Genomic DNA, 17,126 nt, shown 5'->3' on the forward strand with positions numbered 1-17,126 from the left:
TCTGATGTATAAATACAGTTCCAAGATACACGTTTCATTATAATCAACTGGTTATCTTATTTCCAGAAGTAGCAACATAATGTAGATTGACAAGACCTATGTACACCTGTACATGCTGCATATAAAGTCTGCAGAATCTTCACTAGTGGATTTTCTCATCCAGTGAAATTGGCATATGTAAAGCAACAAATCATCATTGCACTTTGCAATTTTAACCTCATAGGAAATAGCTCTGGTAGGCAAAAAAAACTACATTATGCTATCTCATAAAGCTGTTTTTATCCATAATTGTGCAGTTATTTGCTATGGATAATTTACTTGCAGCACCTTCCCTTTTTTCCATACTTCTAATTAATTCTTCTGAGCAATATGTAAATAGTTCAGCATTGTAGAAACACACCAAAGCTGACACTTACTTGTTCATATTCTCCTTTTACAGCTGGACACTTCTGGAGTTTCAACATGAGCAGATTCGACTGATTGTTTACCAGGATTGTGAAAGGAAAGGCAGACATGTTCTTTTTGATTCTAAAGCAGTCCGCAGAGTTGAAGATGCCAAAGTGGAGGTAACCACAACAGTTTGGAAGTGTTTAGTTCATCTGAATCCATTGTTCAAAGATAAAGTTGGGTGAGCGGTGTTCTTTATGAATGATGCGGTGGATATAGCATAGCTCACGGTACTTGTTTTGTAAAAATAATATCCGCCCAATTTATGTTAACGAAGGTGAACAGTTTGGAAATATATCATCAGCCTGCTCTTTTGTGGGGTACAACATGTTCCACAATTTCCCATTTGTAAATGGCAAAAAAGGACATTCATAATGATGTGAATTTATTAGTTAATGCCTTTATCAGAATGAATCCTCTCATATCGCTGAATAGAAGCTTGATGTCAAGGGGAGACTGGGGAAGATAGCGATTAGTTAAAGAGAGAGGCTTTAGGTGGAGCATGGAGGTAGAAAGATTTGGGAAAGTAAAAAAAAATTCAGATTATTTTAGCACAACCAAGTGATTAATTTCAGGATGAAGGTAGAATTTGAAATGGTGCAGATTCTTTGAAATGGAGCAAATTATAAGTATTTGTAGAGTGAGAAAGAAATGAGAACTACAGTAAAATGCCCATTATCTAACATCTACAGGGATAGTGGATGTCGGATATGTGAATTTTCCGGTTGACTGAGACTCACCCTTACAATGCCTAACTTAATACACCTGCATTAAGGATGCACTGTTTAAAAGACAAGACAGTGCAAAATGTGAAATAATTTGAAAAATATCAGGATTGTAGTGCTTAATTAAGTGAGGTTTACTTTAACAGGCAATTCCCATAACTTACAAAAATTAAATTCAAATCCCCATCGCTGGCGCTGTAACAGTGTTGCGCTAGTTGCTACGCTAACCATGCCACTGTCATAATTAACACCTTCCTTTGCGCTGACAATCTGACGAGGTCCTCTGCTCAACCCAACTAAACTCTATGCAAGTGTCTCGGTCAGGCCCTCAGTGCGCCTTTCCCGTGCTGACAACCTGACTCACCTCCATGCAAGAGCCCAGTCAGGTTCTCAGCGCACTTTCCCTGCACCAACAATCTGACTCTGCTCTACACAAGTGTCCCAGTCAGGCTCTCGCTGCACCTTTCTTTATATTCAAACCCCATTCATGAGTGCTGTAACAGCGATGTGCTAGCTGCAACGCTAACTGTGTCGCCATCATAATTAACTCCCCTTGATAGGGAAACACTTTGGGAGAGTCGCCCGAACAGTATCGGCCAGCTCTTCTTCCTCGGTGCCACCATTTTATTCAAACACAACTTTATTGAAATTTTATTCAAACAGCTGCTGGGGCCGGGGCATGGGGTTGTGTTGATTCAGAGAACATTTACTTTTACAATATTAAACATATTTAAAATTTTATTTGAAACTTTATTCTTATTTATCTTTCAATGCATTTATTTATTGCCATTTGTTTGAGTTTCCAGATAATGGGGATTTTACTGTATTTTGTTTTTAATAATAGTACCAAGTGGAGGTCTCAAAGAACACTTTTAATATATCATGCAATTAGGGACAAAAAGTTCATGGAGTTGTGCAGGAAGAGTGGGCGTACAGCAGTTATCGCAACATCATTATAACACCAGTGATTTGGACCTGGGTTCGAACCCCGGGCTGTATGTAGGGATTTTGTACGTTCTCCCTCTGTCTGTGTGGGTTGACCCTTGGTGCTCTGCAGGGTTGGCGCCAGAATGCATGTTAGAGGGAGGCTTATTCAGTGGGGTGGGGGTTGCTAGCAGGGACCTACCTGTTTACGGGGGAATGGTGCTAGCAGGCATCTACTTGTTGAGGAGGGGGGGATGCTAGCTGGGAAGTACCTGTCTTTAATGTCTTTGGGGCTGAGGGCTCTCTTCTTATTGCGTCAAGCATCACTAGGTGCTACTGATGCCTGACGCATGCCAATTAAGCAGCCGAGGATTGGGTGGAGAGTCGCTACTGTGTGTCAACCTCGATGCTACTAATGTGGGAGGGAGTGGGGCAGATCTGACGGCCAGGGATGACTGCGGCAGTTTGGGGGTGGGGGGGGCAATGCCTGCCGATGCTCCTCGGTGCTGACCCTGGGGCTCCAATTTCCTCCCACCATTCAAAACATACCATGGGCTGTAGGTCAATTGGGAGACGTGGGCTCGTGGGCCAAAATGGCCTGTTACCATGCTGTATGTCAAAAAAATTTTTAACAAGAAGCATTTCTTCTCCTTGCCATGAAAGAGCTATCCAGCTTAATAAAACTTTCAATGCATTGGCATAATCTTTCACTTACTCACTCTTCCTATATGCTTCTGAGACCCAGGTTGCCTAAAGCTGGTGTGCTAATGCACTGAAAAAAGTACCACCAAATTTGTTGCTGAAAAATTCTCAACTCACTGGAAGGACAACTAATTCAATGACTTCAACAATGATGTCACAGTTGCATGCATTGGGCAGGTCACATTGTTTACATGCCTGATGCCAGACTTCTGAAATAGGCATTCAGTTCTGAGTTCTTACAAAGCAATTGCAAGGCAGACAGGAAAAGTTTCAGTGATATGCAGAAAAACTTTAAAGAAGTGCTCACAGAATATCTGGCTTGTACCGACTGAAAGTAGAAGATGAGCATTTGTTTTACCATCGAGAACCTAGAGGTCGAGAATCAAGAGGGCACAGGAGCCTTGTGCAAACTGTGGAAGGAGTGAATCACTTCCTAAATGACTTGCCTGCCTCCCATATTAGCTATCACCTACTTTCTGGAAATCTGTTGTTCCCATGTTCCCAAGTTGGCCTTATAAACTGCATCAGAACACACAAACCTTTTGATTTAAGTCCTCCACAATCCGCAGAATATCCCAAGAAGGAAGTCTCTGAAGGCCTGTCTGTAATGGATATGGTCACTGACCAATCTCGTGAGATGGAAATATCAAGTAAAGGAAGTGTCAGAATTGGACAAAGTTCATTGTGGAAATTGGGGGCAAAATTCTGTTCAAAGCAGAGACCGTCTCCAATATTCGAGAGATTATTAACTTTTTGTGGTTCTGTCTTGTAATTTTGTTTGAAGCTGTTCACAATACATCAGCATAACATCCTTTCTTGTCCTACTGATGTTTGCCTCTATGGACCTATGACAACTGAATCTTCCCACTTGAAGTTTATGTGCAGTCAAGAAAAGATGTTGTTAACCCTGCCATTTGGGCATACATCATGGCCTATTGGCTCTTGTTGCTGCAGAGATGGGTGTCTATTTCCCTACTTGCACAGTTTCCTATGATTCCATTCAATTCTTTCCTCCCCCCCCCCCCCATCCTCATTTTGGATATCCTCTGTATTTCTCAGCCCTGTCCAAACAGGGAGAATCTCTCGTTGCTAGACAAAAGTAAGGGCTATCATGGATATTCCATCTGCTCTCTATCGTTTCCCCTCTCTGCACCTTTAAATTAGCTTGGTTTTTTTTTCACCTTTTCAGTTAATCATTGACATTAAAATGTTAGTCTTTTTTTTCCTGTGGATGGTGCCAGAACTCATGAGTGCATGTTTTTTATTTTGGAGTTTGCATTTTGTATTTTGCTCCCAGCCACTGATACTGATATCTGGGATTTCTCAAGCATTTGATGTTCCTGTAGATTGGTAGAACCATTATGATCAATAAATATTTCCTTTGAGAAAGAAACCCACGTCTAATCTGAAATCTCCCAACAAATCTATGGGAATCATTTTTATTTGGTGAGTCATTGTGCAACAATTTGATGGTCAATATTGAAAAATACATTGGGCAGCCTGCTCTCAACAACAAAACTTCCTTAAATAATTTAACTAGACTTGTTTGAGAGTCCTTTGTCACAATAGGTGCTTTCAGGTGACCAGAATACCCTCCGCAGTGCTTCCCCATGTAGGTCTCATCTTGGCTTATTTTGAAAAGTACACTGAGCTTCTAACTGCCATGTTTTTATACCAATCAATAACTTGAAATCTGTGGCAGCATGAGAATAAGGCATTAGAGAATCAAGGTGGAACATTCCTTTTCATACATCAGTCATGTTTTCATAAGTGACTGTTCTACAAAATCCACCTTTTCGTGTACATTTGTGGCCTGAAATTGGTATAAAGGACAAAATGATTTGTGCAGGTGATGCATTCTGAGAGTGCAATAAATGAGGAGCAGGGCAGGAGCAATTTGGATTGGAGCAAGGCCAACTGATGAGTGACAGGTGAATATTTAAGTGCATGCAGTTTTTTTTTGTTTTAATAGTCATGGAGGATACAAACAAGGAATTTGTGCTTAAGCTTTTATGACACTGCTTCGATCTCATCTAGAGTATTTTATTCACTTGTGTACATCAGGAAGCACATTAAGGGTGGGATCACTGGGTGAGTAGACTGGATTGCAATGTTTATTAAGGATTATATATCAACTGCACAAAATGCACAGCAAGTAAGTTCCTGAAATGGAGATTTGATTCCTAGAAAACTTCAGATGATCCATCGAAATTGCAACAAAAATGTTGCCATACAAGTAACCAGGGCAATTGCACACAGAACTCACCTTCAAGTGCTTCAAGTGTAAAGGAGCCCATGCCGAGGTATCAGGTAAGCTAATATGAAGTTGCAAATCAAGTTCAGTATAGTGGACAGACTGAAATTTATTATAAAATCCAAATAGTAGTGTCATGTCAGATGAAAAATAATTTTAACTTTTTTGGACTAAAGTCATATAACCTTCTGGAATAATGTATATTGGGTATTTTAATCTGGGTTTTAAATGTTCATGTAAATGGAAGTATGGTGTGGGCATAACTTGCAACAACCTTTTGAGTTGTATTTATCTGCAATAGCTCATTCACCTTTTAATTGTAAATAATGCTGTATTTTGTCACTGTCCCATCTGCGTGTTCTCAAGTGCCCACTCTTTTCAGTTTTACTATTTAGTATCCTAACATTCTTCACCACAATATTTGTCTGAATAAGCCCATTTTATTTCTGTTGCCATTTTACAATACACTGAGCAAAAACTTAATTTGATTCTTTCCATTCTCAACAAGAGATGTAGTCATAGGACATACGCCCTCCTCCCCACTGGATAGTAACCATAAAAAGCTGTACAATTTGCCTGCTTTATCGTGAAATGAAATGAAAATATAATTATAGTTCGAATTTTATGTTAAGGTTGCTGACTCCATGTAGGTCTCATCTTGGCTTATTTTGAAAAGTACACTGAGCTTCTAACTGCCATGTTTTTATACCAATCAATAATTTGAAATCTTTAGCAGATTATCTGTTCGCATCTCTAACTTGCATACTCTGCTACATCCACAAATGAATCCAATTATCTGTAGCCCATCCACATCTTTTGAAAAGACTCATTATTGTAACTAATGTGGTTGGAGTTTGGTTTCAGAACATAATTCTCATAGAATCTGCCCACTTTTGGGGGAAATTGGTCCTTTTACTTTGGGTTGTAATCATGTTCAAACTATCATCATGTCATTGAAACACGAGATGGTTCTTCATTCCTGGATTGTAGATGTAACAAAAATGAGATTCTGATGTGTACCGATTTGTATAAATATTATCCATGTGCACTCTTGTTTACAGTATTCTCGACCTGGTTCAGATGTCAATATGCTTGGAGAAATGATGTTCGGCTCCGTTGCAATGAGTTACAAAGGTTCTACTTTGAAAATACATCACATACGGTAAATGATGTATCGGAAAAGTCTTCAAAATGTGTTTGCATATGCCTACAGTCATAGGTGTTCAAATTAATTCAGTTTGACATATTAAAGCAAACATTCCATTGGGCTCTTACATGTCCTTAATGCACTCAGGTATTTTAATGAATTAATCATGTTGTATTCTGAGTGGTCCATGGGAAATTTTTCCATAGTAAATGTATCTGTTATAAAATACTGTTTACTAGATTTCAATTCAATGGAGCTGCTAGATTTTTTATGATTGTGTAGTTGTTTAGCAAGATATTATTGCAGATCTGTATTTTTGTATGAATTTCAGCAAAATGCTGTATTGGCATTATTGATGTACTTTGCATTTTTCTATTCAGTTCTCCCCCTCAGTTGATGATCAGTAAGGTTTTCTCTGCCAGGATGGGCACTGCTGGAGGAAGTTCAAACATGTAAGGTTTGACTGCACTTGCAATGAATATATCATTGTTACTTGATTTTAAAATCATTTATGATTTCTTTTGCTGAAGTGTCTCAGGCTTAAAAATGTAATGATTGAATATTGTAAACTTCAGATACTCTCTTTAGATTTGTATGTCTCAAGTTTAATAGATATTGGCCAATTTCCATTTTGCTTTCAAATGAGTAAGAAAAGAAGGTTTCAGTTTTATGCTGTTTACATAGACATGCCTTCATGTCATTCTGTTTCCCTCATGCTGGCAGCAATATCACGGTGAAAAATAACCATAATTCTCACTCCTATTTGTAATGATACCATTAGTTATTAGTCCTCATGCAAAGCAACTTCAGTTGATCATTGATTTCAGTGAAAATGCAATTACCAGCCTGTTGCTTGTTGATGTTCGATAGTTCAGGATCAATATCAGAATTTGTTGTGGGGAACCTGTTAAGAAATTCAGTGATTTGTGGCAGTGAGAGACTGAAGATGTCCATGAACTCCCCAGCTAGCTGGTTGGCACAGATTTTCAATACTCTGCCAGGTATACCATCAGGGCCTGACATCTGACAAGGGTTCACCGTCTTGAAGGATGTTCAATCATTGGCCTCAGAGACTGATGTCACAATAATCACTAGTTTCTTCAGGGTTTCTCATTGGTGCTGTTGAATTCTCCTTTTGAAAGTGAGCATAAAAGATGTTCAGCTCATCAGGCAGGGACAGCTATTTATGAAGTTGGACTTCGCCTTGTAGGATGTAATGGCCTGCAATCCCTGCCATAGTTAGGGATGTATCTGACTCTGTTTCCAGCTTCCCTCAGAATTGCCTCTTTGCTGCTAAGATGGCCTCCTGTAGGTCATACCTCAACTTTCCATAGAGATCTGGATCACCGGTCTTAAAGGCCAAAGACCTTGCCCTCAGCGCGTTATGAATCCTTTGATTCATCCAGAGCTTTTGGTTGAAGTACTCATGCTATTTGTGCGTGGGCATGCACTCATCCACACAGGTCCTGATGAAGTCGGTGACAGCCACGGAATGTTTGAAGGTGAGTCCTTGAATATGGCCCAGTCTCCCTCAGCCATACTTTCACAGTCTTCACCACTGCTGTAGTCCTTAGTCTCTGCTTGTCCGCTGGGACTAGTACAGCCAGGTGATCAGACTTGCCGAAGTGCGGGTGTGGGATGGCTTGGTAGGCGTTCTTGATGGTGGTATAGCAGTGCTCAAGTATGTTGGTTCCTCCTGGGTGCACAGGTAGTATATTGATAGTTTGTCAGAGACTTTTTCAGGTTGGCCTGGTTGAAATCCTCTACAATGATTGGGAAGACATCAGGTTATTCTGTCTCATTTGTCTTATTTAGTTTTCTTTTGTTGATGCCATACGTTTTCAAAAGTAGTGCATTGCAAGTTAATTTTACGGGATCTTCCAACTTAATTTCAGCGATGGGTTGAACTTGGTTGGTAATACAGGAATTTTTCCAGAAATCACGTTTATGTTTTCTAATAACCAACTTTAAGTCATGATGCTTTTAGTGAGCATCTCCTAACTTATTTTTAGTTTTAGCCAATAGGCAGTATTTTACCTCAGTTCAACAATGCCCTTTTATGTATTTGCATAAGTATGTCTCCAGTCATGGGAAAATATGAAGCTGAATGAGTTGCTGGATTGTGACTGTGCACAATCTAACATCACTGCACAACCCAACGAATGCTGCTCTGCCTGCTTCCCTATTCATTTGACAGTCTAAGCCTAAATTAAATAAATCTCCTTTTGGAGCTTTCCAATTAGAGCATTAAACTATTTACTTTTAAAACATCATAGCACAGTTCAGGCCCTTCAGCCCACAATGTGGTGCCAACCTGCATAAACCTACTCAACGATCTAAATCATCTCTACCTCACACCCATAACCCTCTAATTTTATTGCATCCATGTGTCTTTCTGAGTCTTTTAAATGTCCCTGCTGTACTCACCTCCACCACTATCCCTGGCAAAGTATTCCAAGCATCCATTATTCTCTTTTTTTTTTTTTAAATCTTGCTCCCCTAAACGTTTCTCCCCTCATTTTATACAGATGTCCTCTGATATTTTCTTCTGTCAGCCTGGGACAAAGATACTGGCTGCACAGCCTATCTGAGCTTCTCATAATCTTGTAGACCTCTTTTAAGTCAGATCTTGTCCTTCTTCGCCTGAGCTCTGTTACCCTTGACTAATAAAGGCCCACATTCCATAAACCTTCTTGGTTTCCCTATCAACCTGTGTGACAACCTTGACAGATCTATGGATTTGGACCCCAATGTCTCACTGTTTTTCCATACTGTTAAGAATGCTGCCATTAACCATACACTCCACCTTCAAGTTCAACCTTCCAAAATGCATCACTTCACACTTATTCAGATTTAAATCTATCTCACTTCTCCACCCAACTCTGCATCCTGTCAATATTCTGTCATAATCTATGCTAACCTACGCTGTCCACAACACCTCAGACCTTCGAGTCATCTGCAAACTTAGTGAACCATCCTTCTACTTCTTTATCCAGATCATTTATAAAAATCAAAAAGAGCAGGGGTCCCAGAACAGACCCTTGCAGAACTCCACTAGTTACTGACCTCCAGGCAGGATATGTCCCTTCCACTACTTCTTTCTGCTTTCTGCAGGCAAGACAATCCTGAATCCATACAGCCAAGGTTCCAAGGATCTCATATATAACCATATATAACCACTTACAGCACAGAACAGGCCAGTTCGGCCCTACTAGTCCATGCCGTAACAAATTTCCACCCTCCTAGTCCCACTGACCAGCACCCAGTCCATAACCCTCCAGTCCTCTCCTCTCCATGTAACTATCCAGTCTATCCTTAAATGTAATCAATGATCCCACCTCAACTACATCTGCCGGAAGCTCATTCCACATCCCTACCACCCTTTGCGTAAAGAAATTTCCCATCATGTTCCCCTTATAATTTTCCCCCTTCAATCTTAAACCATGCCCTCTAGTTTGAATCTCCCCCACTCTTAATTGAAAAAGCCTATCCACATTTACTCTGTCTGTCCCTTTTAAAATCTTAAACACCTCTATCAAGTCCCCCCTCAATCTTCTACGCTCCAGAGAAAAAAGCCCCAGTCTGCACAACCTTTCCCTGTAACTCAAACCTTGAAATCCTGTCATGCCTCATGACTTTCTGAATGAGTCTACCATGAGAGACCATGGCAAGTGCGTTAGTAAAATCCATATACACCACATCCACCTCTGAGCTTCATCAATTTCTTTTGCCACTTCCTGGAAAAAGAAAACTTAATTAGGCTCATGAGGCACGACCTGCCCCTCGCAAAGCCGTGCTTACTATCCCTGAGAAGACTATGCTTCTCTAAATGCCTGTTATTTCTGACCCTGAGAATCCTCTCTAATAGTTTGCCCATCAGTGAAGCAAATCTAACTGGTCTATAATTCCCAGGATTCTCCCTATTACCTTTTTTAAATAAGTGGACTATATTTGCCATTCTCCAATTCTCTGGTACCTCTAATGTGGCCAGGGAAGAAGCCAAGATCATTGCCAATGCCCCAGCAATCTCTTCTCTCGCTTCCTATAGTAAGCTGGGGTACATCTTGTCTGGTCCCAGGAACTTAACAATCCTAATATTTTTAAGATGATCCAGCACTTTAACCTGAGCATGCTGCAGGTTCTATACTGACCTCAAAGACGAAGATCCCTCTCAATGGTGAACACAGAAGCAAAGTATTCATTTAGCACCTACCCTACCTCCTGTGTCTCCAGGCATGTTCCCTCCTTAAGCTGCCCTACCTTCATTCTAATCATCCTTCTGAACTTCACATTTGCATTGACCAACTTGGTGTTTTCTTCAATCCTATTTGCCAAGGTATTTAAAATGCCTTCCTTATGCTAGCACCGATTTTGCTCTATTTATTTGGGAAGGACTAATTTGTTTTGTTTTTTTTTTGCTTTATAAAGGAAGACCTATTTAGTCCTGTAGTTGATATATAGCTTCAGATATCCCATTTATCCTGGTTGTTTCAATGAGTCCCCAGTGGTATCTGCCCATGCCATCCCATTGGGGCAAAAAAGATTGACAACTGGCTAAACCAAGCTCAAGATAGCTCAAAGTTCAATGTTCCTGACATTCAGAAACAATTCAGCTACCAAATATGCCGCTGAAAAGAACAACCCCAGAATTTCCACCTAAAATGTTAGTTTTGAGTGATGCCTTTTGCATAAGATGACCAAATCACAATATTTTAACAACAAATTACCATTTAAGATTTCAATTTTATTTGGATTTTTAAAATAAACCACTGTCGGCTCACGTATTAGGCCATTTAAAGCCTGTACAGAGCTGACGGCAATCAGACTGGGCAGATGGACCCAGTGGAGGAGCGTTGAAACTGCACAAGTAACAAACAGGAATGCATGAGATTGTGTTGGAGCTGGCGGGAAGATGGCAGCAGTGTTGAGACTTCGCCAGCAAGGTCCGGATTTTAGACCTGGTGTATAGGATGATTCTGATGGTGAAATTTTTAAGTTTTGAGAATCTTTCTATATGACAGCATATGTGGTACTAAAATTTTTAAAGCATATTCTTAAGAATGTCAAAAATTTAAATAAAAACACCATTAAAATCAATTAAACAAACGTATTTTAAAAATGTAAATTGCCTGGTACTTGTCTCTGTTCAAACAAACAAATGTACTGCCCCTGTACAGGGTGACCTGGCACAGATTCAGTATTCAGGAGGTTCAGGATTTCTCTGTTCACCTTGGTTTCATTGCATTGAAAAATGGTCGCAACTTTTGATTGAAAATGCTGACAATCTTAACAATTTCGAACCTGTTATTCCTGTCCAGCAAAGCTGCCTCAATCAAACCTAATCAAATCTTATGTCATCTCACTGCCTTGCTTGCATGTTTTGTAAGGAAACAGTTGTTCATATTATCTCCTGATCCTTCAGACATTGTATACATAATGCAAGGTTAAATAAATAAAAACTGAGGAAACTAAAATTGCCTGATAAGATAGATATTTCCCAATTTAGTTAGTCTTCTAACTATTTCATTGTAAACACCCATTTTAACAGCATATCTAAATCTGAATGACAAATTTCTAGCTAGCTTGAAATCAAGACTTCATTTAACATTTGATATTGAATTGTGCAGTAGGTAGCAGTTTTGATATGTTGAGCAGCATTAAGTGCAGTTTTCTATGCAGATGTATTAATTGAAGGACTTAATACATGTGCTCTGATTTTTAATTTTTTTATTTTTCACACTATGAACCATATTAATCAAAATACACAAACATTTCCCTCTTGAATATACACAGTGTCATTTTCTCCCCTTTTTCCCCCCTCCCTTCCCACCCCCCTCCAAACCCATTAAACATTCAACATATACAATACAATAAACCCATTAAACAATGTCATCACACAATGAAAATAAACAAAAAAATTGTGTCATCTACCGTTACACACTGGGTCAGTTCATTTTGTCGTCTTCTCATTCTATCATTTTAGGGGGTGGAGGTCCGTAGTAGGCCCTCTCTGTTGTGTTCCATGTATGGTTCCCAAATTTGTTCAAATAATGTGACTTTATTTTTTAAATTATATGTTACTTTTTTCCAATGGAATACATTTATTCATTTCTATGTACCATTGCTGTACTCTCAGGCTCTCTTCTGATTTCCAAGTTGACATTATACATTTTTTTGCTACAGCTAAGGCTATCATAATAAATCTTTTTTGCGCTTCATCCAGTTCGAGGCCTAGTTCTTCTTATATTACTTAGAAGAAAGATCTCTGAATTTTTTGGTATGTTCCTTTTTGTGATTTTATTTAATACCTGATTTAGATCTTCCCAAAACTTTTCCACTTTCTCACATGCCCAAATTGTTGTTCCCATTTCCTTCTTACAGCGAAAACATCTATCTGATACTGTTGGGTCCCATTTATTTAACTTTTGGGGTGTGGTATATAGCCTGTGTAACCAATTATATTGTATCATGCGTAACCTCGTGTTTATTGTATTTTTCATAGTTCCAGAGCATAGCTTTTCCCATATTTCATTTTTTATCTTTGTTTAGATCTTGTTCCCACTTTTGTTTGGGTTTATTTCATCATTTTCTTTCTCTTGCAGCTTGATGTACATGTTTGTTATAAATCTTTTAATTATAATTGTGTCTGTAATCACATATTCAAAGTTGCTTCCTTCTGGTAACCTCAGTCTGCTTCTCAATTTGTTCTTTAAGTAGGTTTTCAGTTGGTGGTATGCAAACATTGTACCGTAAGTTATTCCATATTTGTACTTCATTTGTTCAAATGATAATAAATTATTTCCCAAAAAACAATTTTCTATTCTTTTAATCCCTTTTCTCTCCCATTCTCTAAAGGAAAGGTTATCTATTGTGAAAGGGATTAGTTGATTTTGCGTCAACAATAATTTTGGTAGTTGGTAATTTGTTTTTTTCCTTTCTACATGAATCTTCTTCCAAATATTGAGAAGATGGTGCAGTACTGGTAAACTTCTATATTGTACCAGTTTTTCATCCCACTTATAAAATATATGTTCAGGTACCTTCTCCCCTATTTTATCTAGCTCTAGCCTGGACCAACTGGTTTTTCCCTTATTTGATAAAAATCTGATAGATATCTTAATTGTGTTGCTCTATAATAATTCTTAAAGTTTGGTAGCTGCAAACCACCTTGTTTGTTCCGTTCTGTTAATTTATCTAGTGCTATCCTCGGTTTCCCCGCCTTTCCATAAGAATTTCCTTATTGTTTTCTTTAGCTCATTGAAGAATTTCTCTGTTAAGGGAATCGGTAATGATTCAAAGAAGTATTGAATCCTTGGGAAGATAATCATTTTAATGCAATTTACCCTTCCTTTCAGTGTTGGTGGTAAATCTTTCCAATTTCTAAGTCATCTTGTAGTTTCTTCATTAATGGCTGATAATTTAATTTGTATAGAGGCCTAGATTATTATCTAGTCTAAAACCTAGGTATCGGATTGCTTGTGTTTGCCATTTAAATGGTGATTCTTTATTAAACTTTGTGAAATCCGCATTATTCATTAGCATCGCTTCACTTTTATTTGCGTTGATCTTGTACCCTGATATTTCTCCATATTCCTTTAATTTCTTATGTAATTCTTTTATTGATAATTCTGGTTCTGTTAAGTATACTATGATGTCATCTGTAAATAGACTGATTTTATATTCCCTCTCTTTTATTTTTATCCCTTTTATTTTATTTTCTCTTCTTATCAGTTCTGCCAGTGGTTCTATTGCTAAAGTGAACAGTGAGGGAGATAGTGGACATCCCTGCCTAGTTGACTTGCTTAATTTAAATTGGTTCGATTATATATCCATTTACTGTCACCTTCGCCATTGGACCCTTATATAATGCTTTAATCCAATTAATATATTTCTCTGGTAGGTTGAATTTCTGTAATACTTTGAACAAATAATTCCATTCTACCCTGTCAAAGGCTTTCTCTGCGTCTAAAGCAACAGCCTCCGTTGGCGTCTTATTTCCTTGTACTGCATGGATTAAGTTAATGAACTTACAAACATTGTCCATTGTTTGTCTTTTCTTAATAAATCTAGTTTGATCTAGTTTTACTATTTTTGGTACACAGTCGGCTAATCTGTTTGCTAATAGTTTTGCTATTATCTTATAATCTGAGATAAGTAGAGATTGGTCTGTACAATCCTGTTGTTAGTGGATCTTTCCCCATCTTTGGTATTACTGTAATTATTGCTGTTTTACATGAATCTGGCATGTTTTGTGTTTCTTCTATCTGGTTCACTACTTCCAAGAAAGGAGGAATTAGTAACCCTTTAAATGTTTTATAGAATTCTAATGGGAATCCATCCTCTCCAGGCATTTCATTGTTTGGTAGCTTTTTTAATATATCTTGTATCTCCTCTATTTCAAATGGTTTTTATCAATTTGTTTTGCTCCTCTTCTTGCAATTTCGGTAGTTCAATTTTAGCTAGAAACTCATCTATTTTGTCTTCTTTCCCTTCGTTCTCAGTTCGATATAATTTCTCGTAAAATTCCTTGAAGTTTTCATTGATCTCTTGTGTTATATGTAATTTGTCATTTTTCCTTGATGCCAATACATTTCTTTTAGCTTATTCTGTTTTAAGTTGCCAGGCTAGTATTTTATGTTTTTTCTCCTAGCTCGTAATACTTCTGCTTTATTTTCATTATGTTCTTCTCCACTTTATACGTTTGTAATGTTTCATACTTTATTTTTTTGTTCGCCAATTCTCTTTTTGTTGCATCTTCCCTTGTTGCTAGTTCTTTTTCTGTACTTACTATTTCCCTTTCCAGCTGTTCTATTTCCCGATTGTAGTCCTTTTTCATCTTAGTTACATAACTTATTATCTGCCCTCTGATGAAGGCTTTCATTGCATCCCATAATATAAATTTGTCTTTCACTGATTCCGTATTTATTTTAATTTGGTGCTCAATAAATTCTCTAAAATCCTGTCTTTTAAGTAGCATGGGGTTTAAATCTCCATCTATATGTTCTTGGTGGGATGTCCTCCAGTTCTATTGCTAATAACAGGGGTGAGTGATCAGATAACAATCTCGCTTTATATTCCGTTTTCCTAACTCTCCCTTGGATATGGGCTGACAATAGGAACAGGTCAATCTTTGAGTATGTTTTGTGTCTACTCTATTAATATGAGTATTCTTTCTCCTTTGAGTGTTGTAGGAACATAGGAAGTAGGAACAGGAGTAGGCCAAAAATGTCCCATCGAGCATGCTCCGCCATTCAATAAGATCATGGCTGATCTAATTTATGACCTAACTCCACCTACCTGCCTTCTCCCCATATTCCCTAATTCCTCTATCATGTAAAAATTTATCTAACCGAATTTTAAATATGTTTAATGAAGCAGCCTCAACCACTTCCCTGGCAGAGAATTCCAAACATTCACTACTCTCTGGGAAAAACTATTTTTCCTCAACTCTGTCCTAAATCTACTCTCCCAAATCATGAGACTGTGTCCTCTCGTTTTAGTTTCCCCGGTCAGCTCAAAAAGCCTTCCTACATCTATCCTATCCATACCCTTCATAATCCGATATGTTTCTATAAGATCTCCTCTCATTCTTCTGAACTCGACCGAATACAATCCTAGACGATTTAATCTTTCATCATAAGTCAACCCCTTCATCCCAGGGATCAACCTAGTAAACCTCCTCTGGACCGTCTCCAAAGCCAGTATATCCTTCCTCAAATATGGAGACCAGAACTGGACACAGTACTCCAGGTGCAGTCTCACCAGTACCTTATACAGTTGCAACATTACCTCCTTACTCCTGAATTCAATTCCTCTAGCAATGAAGGCCAACATTCCATTTGCCTTCTTAATAACCTGCTGCACCTACAACCTAACTTTTTTGTGATTCATGCACAAGAACTCCCAAGTCCCTCTGCACAACAGCATGCTGTAGTTTTTCACCCTTTAAATAATATTCAGCTCTTTTATTTTTCTTGCCAAAGTGGATAACCTCAGACTTACTAACATTGTACTCCATTTGCCAGACCTTTGCCCACTCATCCAGCTTAACTATATCCCTCCACATCCTCATGACAATTTGCTCTTCCACTCAATTTGGTGTCATCCGCAAACTTGACTACACCACTTTTTGTCCCCTCCTCCAAGTCATCAATGTAAATGATGAACAGTTGTGGGCCTAGCACAGACCCCTATGGCACCCCACTTAACACTCTCTGCCAACCAGAAAAACTCCCACTTGTTCCAACTCTCTGCCTCCTGTCAGACAACCAATTTTCAATCTATGCCAATATACTTCCCCGGACTCCACTTTCCTGTAACTTACTGATAAATCTCTTCTGCGGCACCTTATCAAACGCTTCCTGGAAATCCAAATATGCAACATCAACCTGTTCCCCTCTATCCACCGCACCCATTATATCCTCAAAGAATCCTAACAAGTTTGTCGAACAAGATCTTCCCTTTCTAAAACCTGATTGAACCATTATGTTTCAAAAAGTTTCACTATTTCATCTTTAATGACGGCTTCAAGCATTTTTCCAACTACAGACGTCAAGCTAATTGGCCGATAATTTCCAGTCTTCTGCCTACATCCTTTCTTAAAAAGTGGCATGACATTTGCTGTCTTCCAGTCTGCCGGGACCTGCCCAGAATCCAAGGAATTTTGGTATATGACCACCAATACATCAACTATAACTTCTGCCATTTCCTTCAGAACCCTTGGATGCATATCATCAGGACCAGGTGATTTGTCTGGCTTTAGTCCCATTAGTTTCTCCATCACTACTTCCTTTGTAACAACTATTTTATCAAGGTCCTCCCCAACATTCGCATCCCTAACTCCGCACTTGGGCATGCTGGACGTGTCTTCCACCGTGAAGACTAACACAAAATATTTGTTCAATGCCTTGGCCATTTCCTCATTTTT

At 38.6% G+C, this 17,126-nt stretch overlaps 1 protein-coding gene across 5 annotated transcripts in view; it reads left to right on the plus strand.

Moving 5' to 3' along the window:
* The window catches only part of LOC138757997 (folliculin-interacting protein 2-like), a 133,106-nt gene that overhangs the window by 52,836 nt on the left and 63,144 nt on the right, over nucleotides 1-17,126 (plus strand). For 3 of the 5 annotated variants that reach the window (XM_069926230.1, XM_069926233.1, XM_069926231.1), the window contains exons 2-5: nucleotides 440-566; nucleotides 4,986-5,108; nucleotides 6,114-6,214; nucleotides 6,580-6,651. In XM_069926230.1, coding sequence (XP_069782331.1) covers nucleotides 440-566; nucleotides 4,986-5,108; nucleotides 6,114-6,214; nucleotides 6,580-6,651 — 423 coding nt within the window. The remainder of the gene's footprint in view (nucleotides 1-439; nucleotides 567-4,985; nucleotides 5,109-6,113; nucleotides 6,215-6,579; nucleotides 6,652-17,126) is intronic. The other 2 variants (XM_069926234.1, XM_069926235.1) reach the window with 1 other exon arrangement.

This window comes from Narcine bancroftii, chromosome 3, assembly GCF_036971445.1.
Source record: "Narcine bancroftii isolate sNarBan1 chromosome 3, sNarBan1.hap1, whole genome shotgun sequence".
NCBI classification, from domain to species: Eukaryota; Metazoa; Chordata; class Chondrichthyes; order Torpediniformes; family Narcinidae; genus Narcine; species Narcine bancroftii.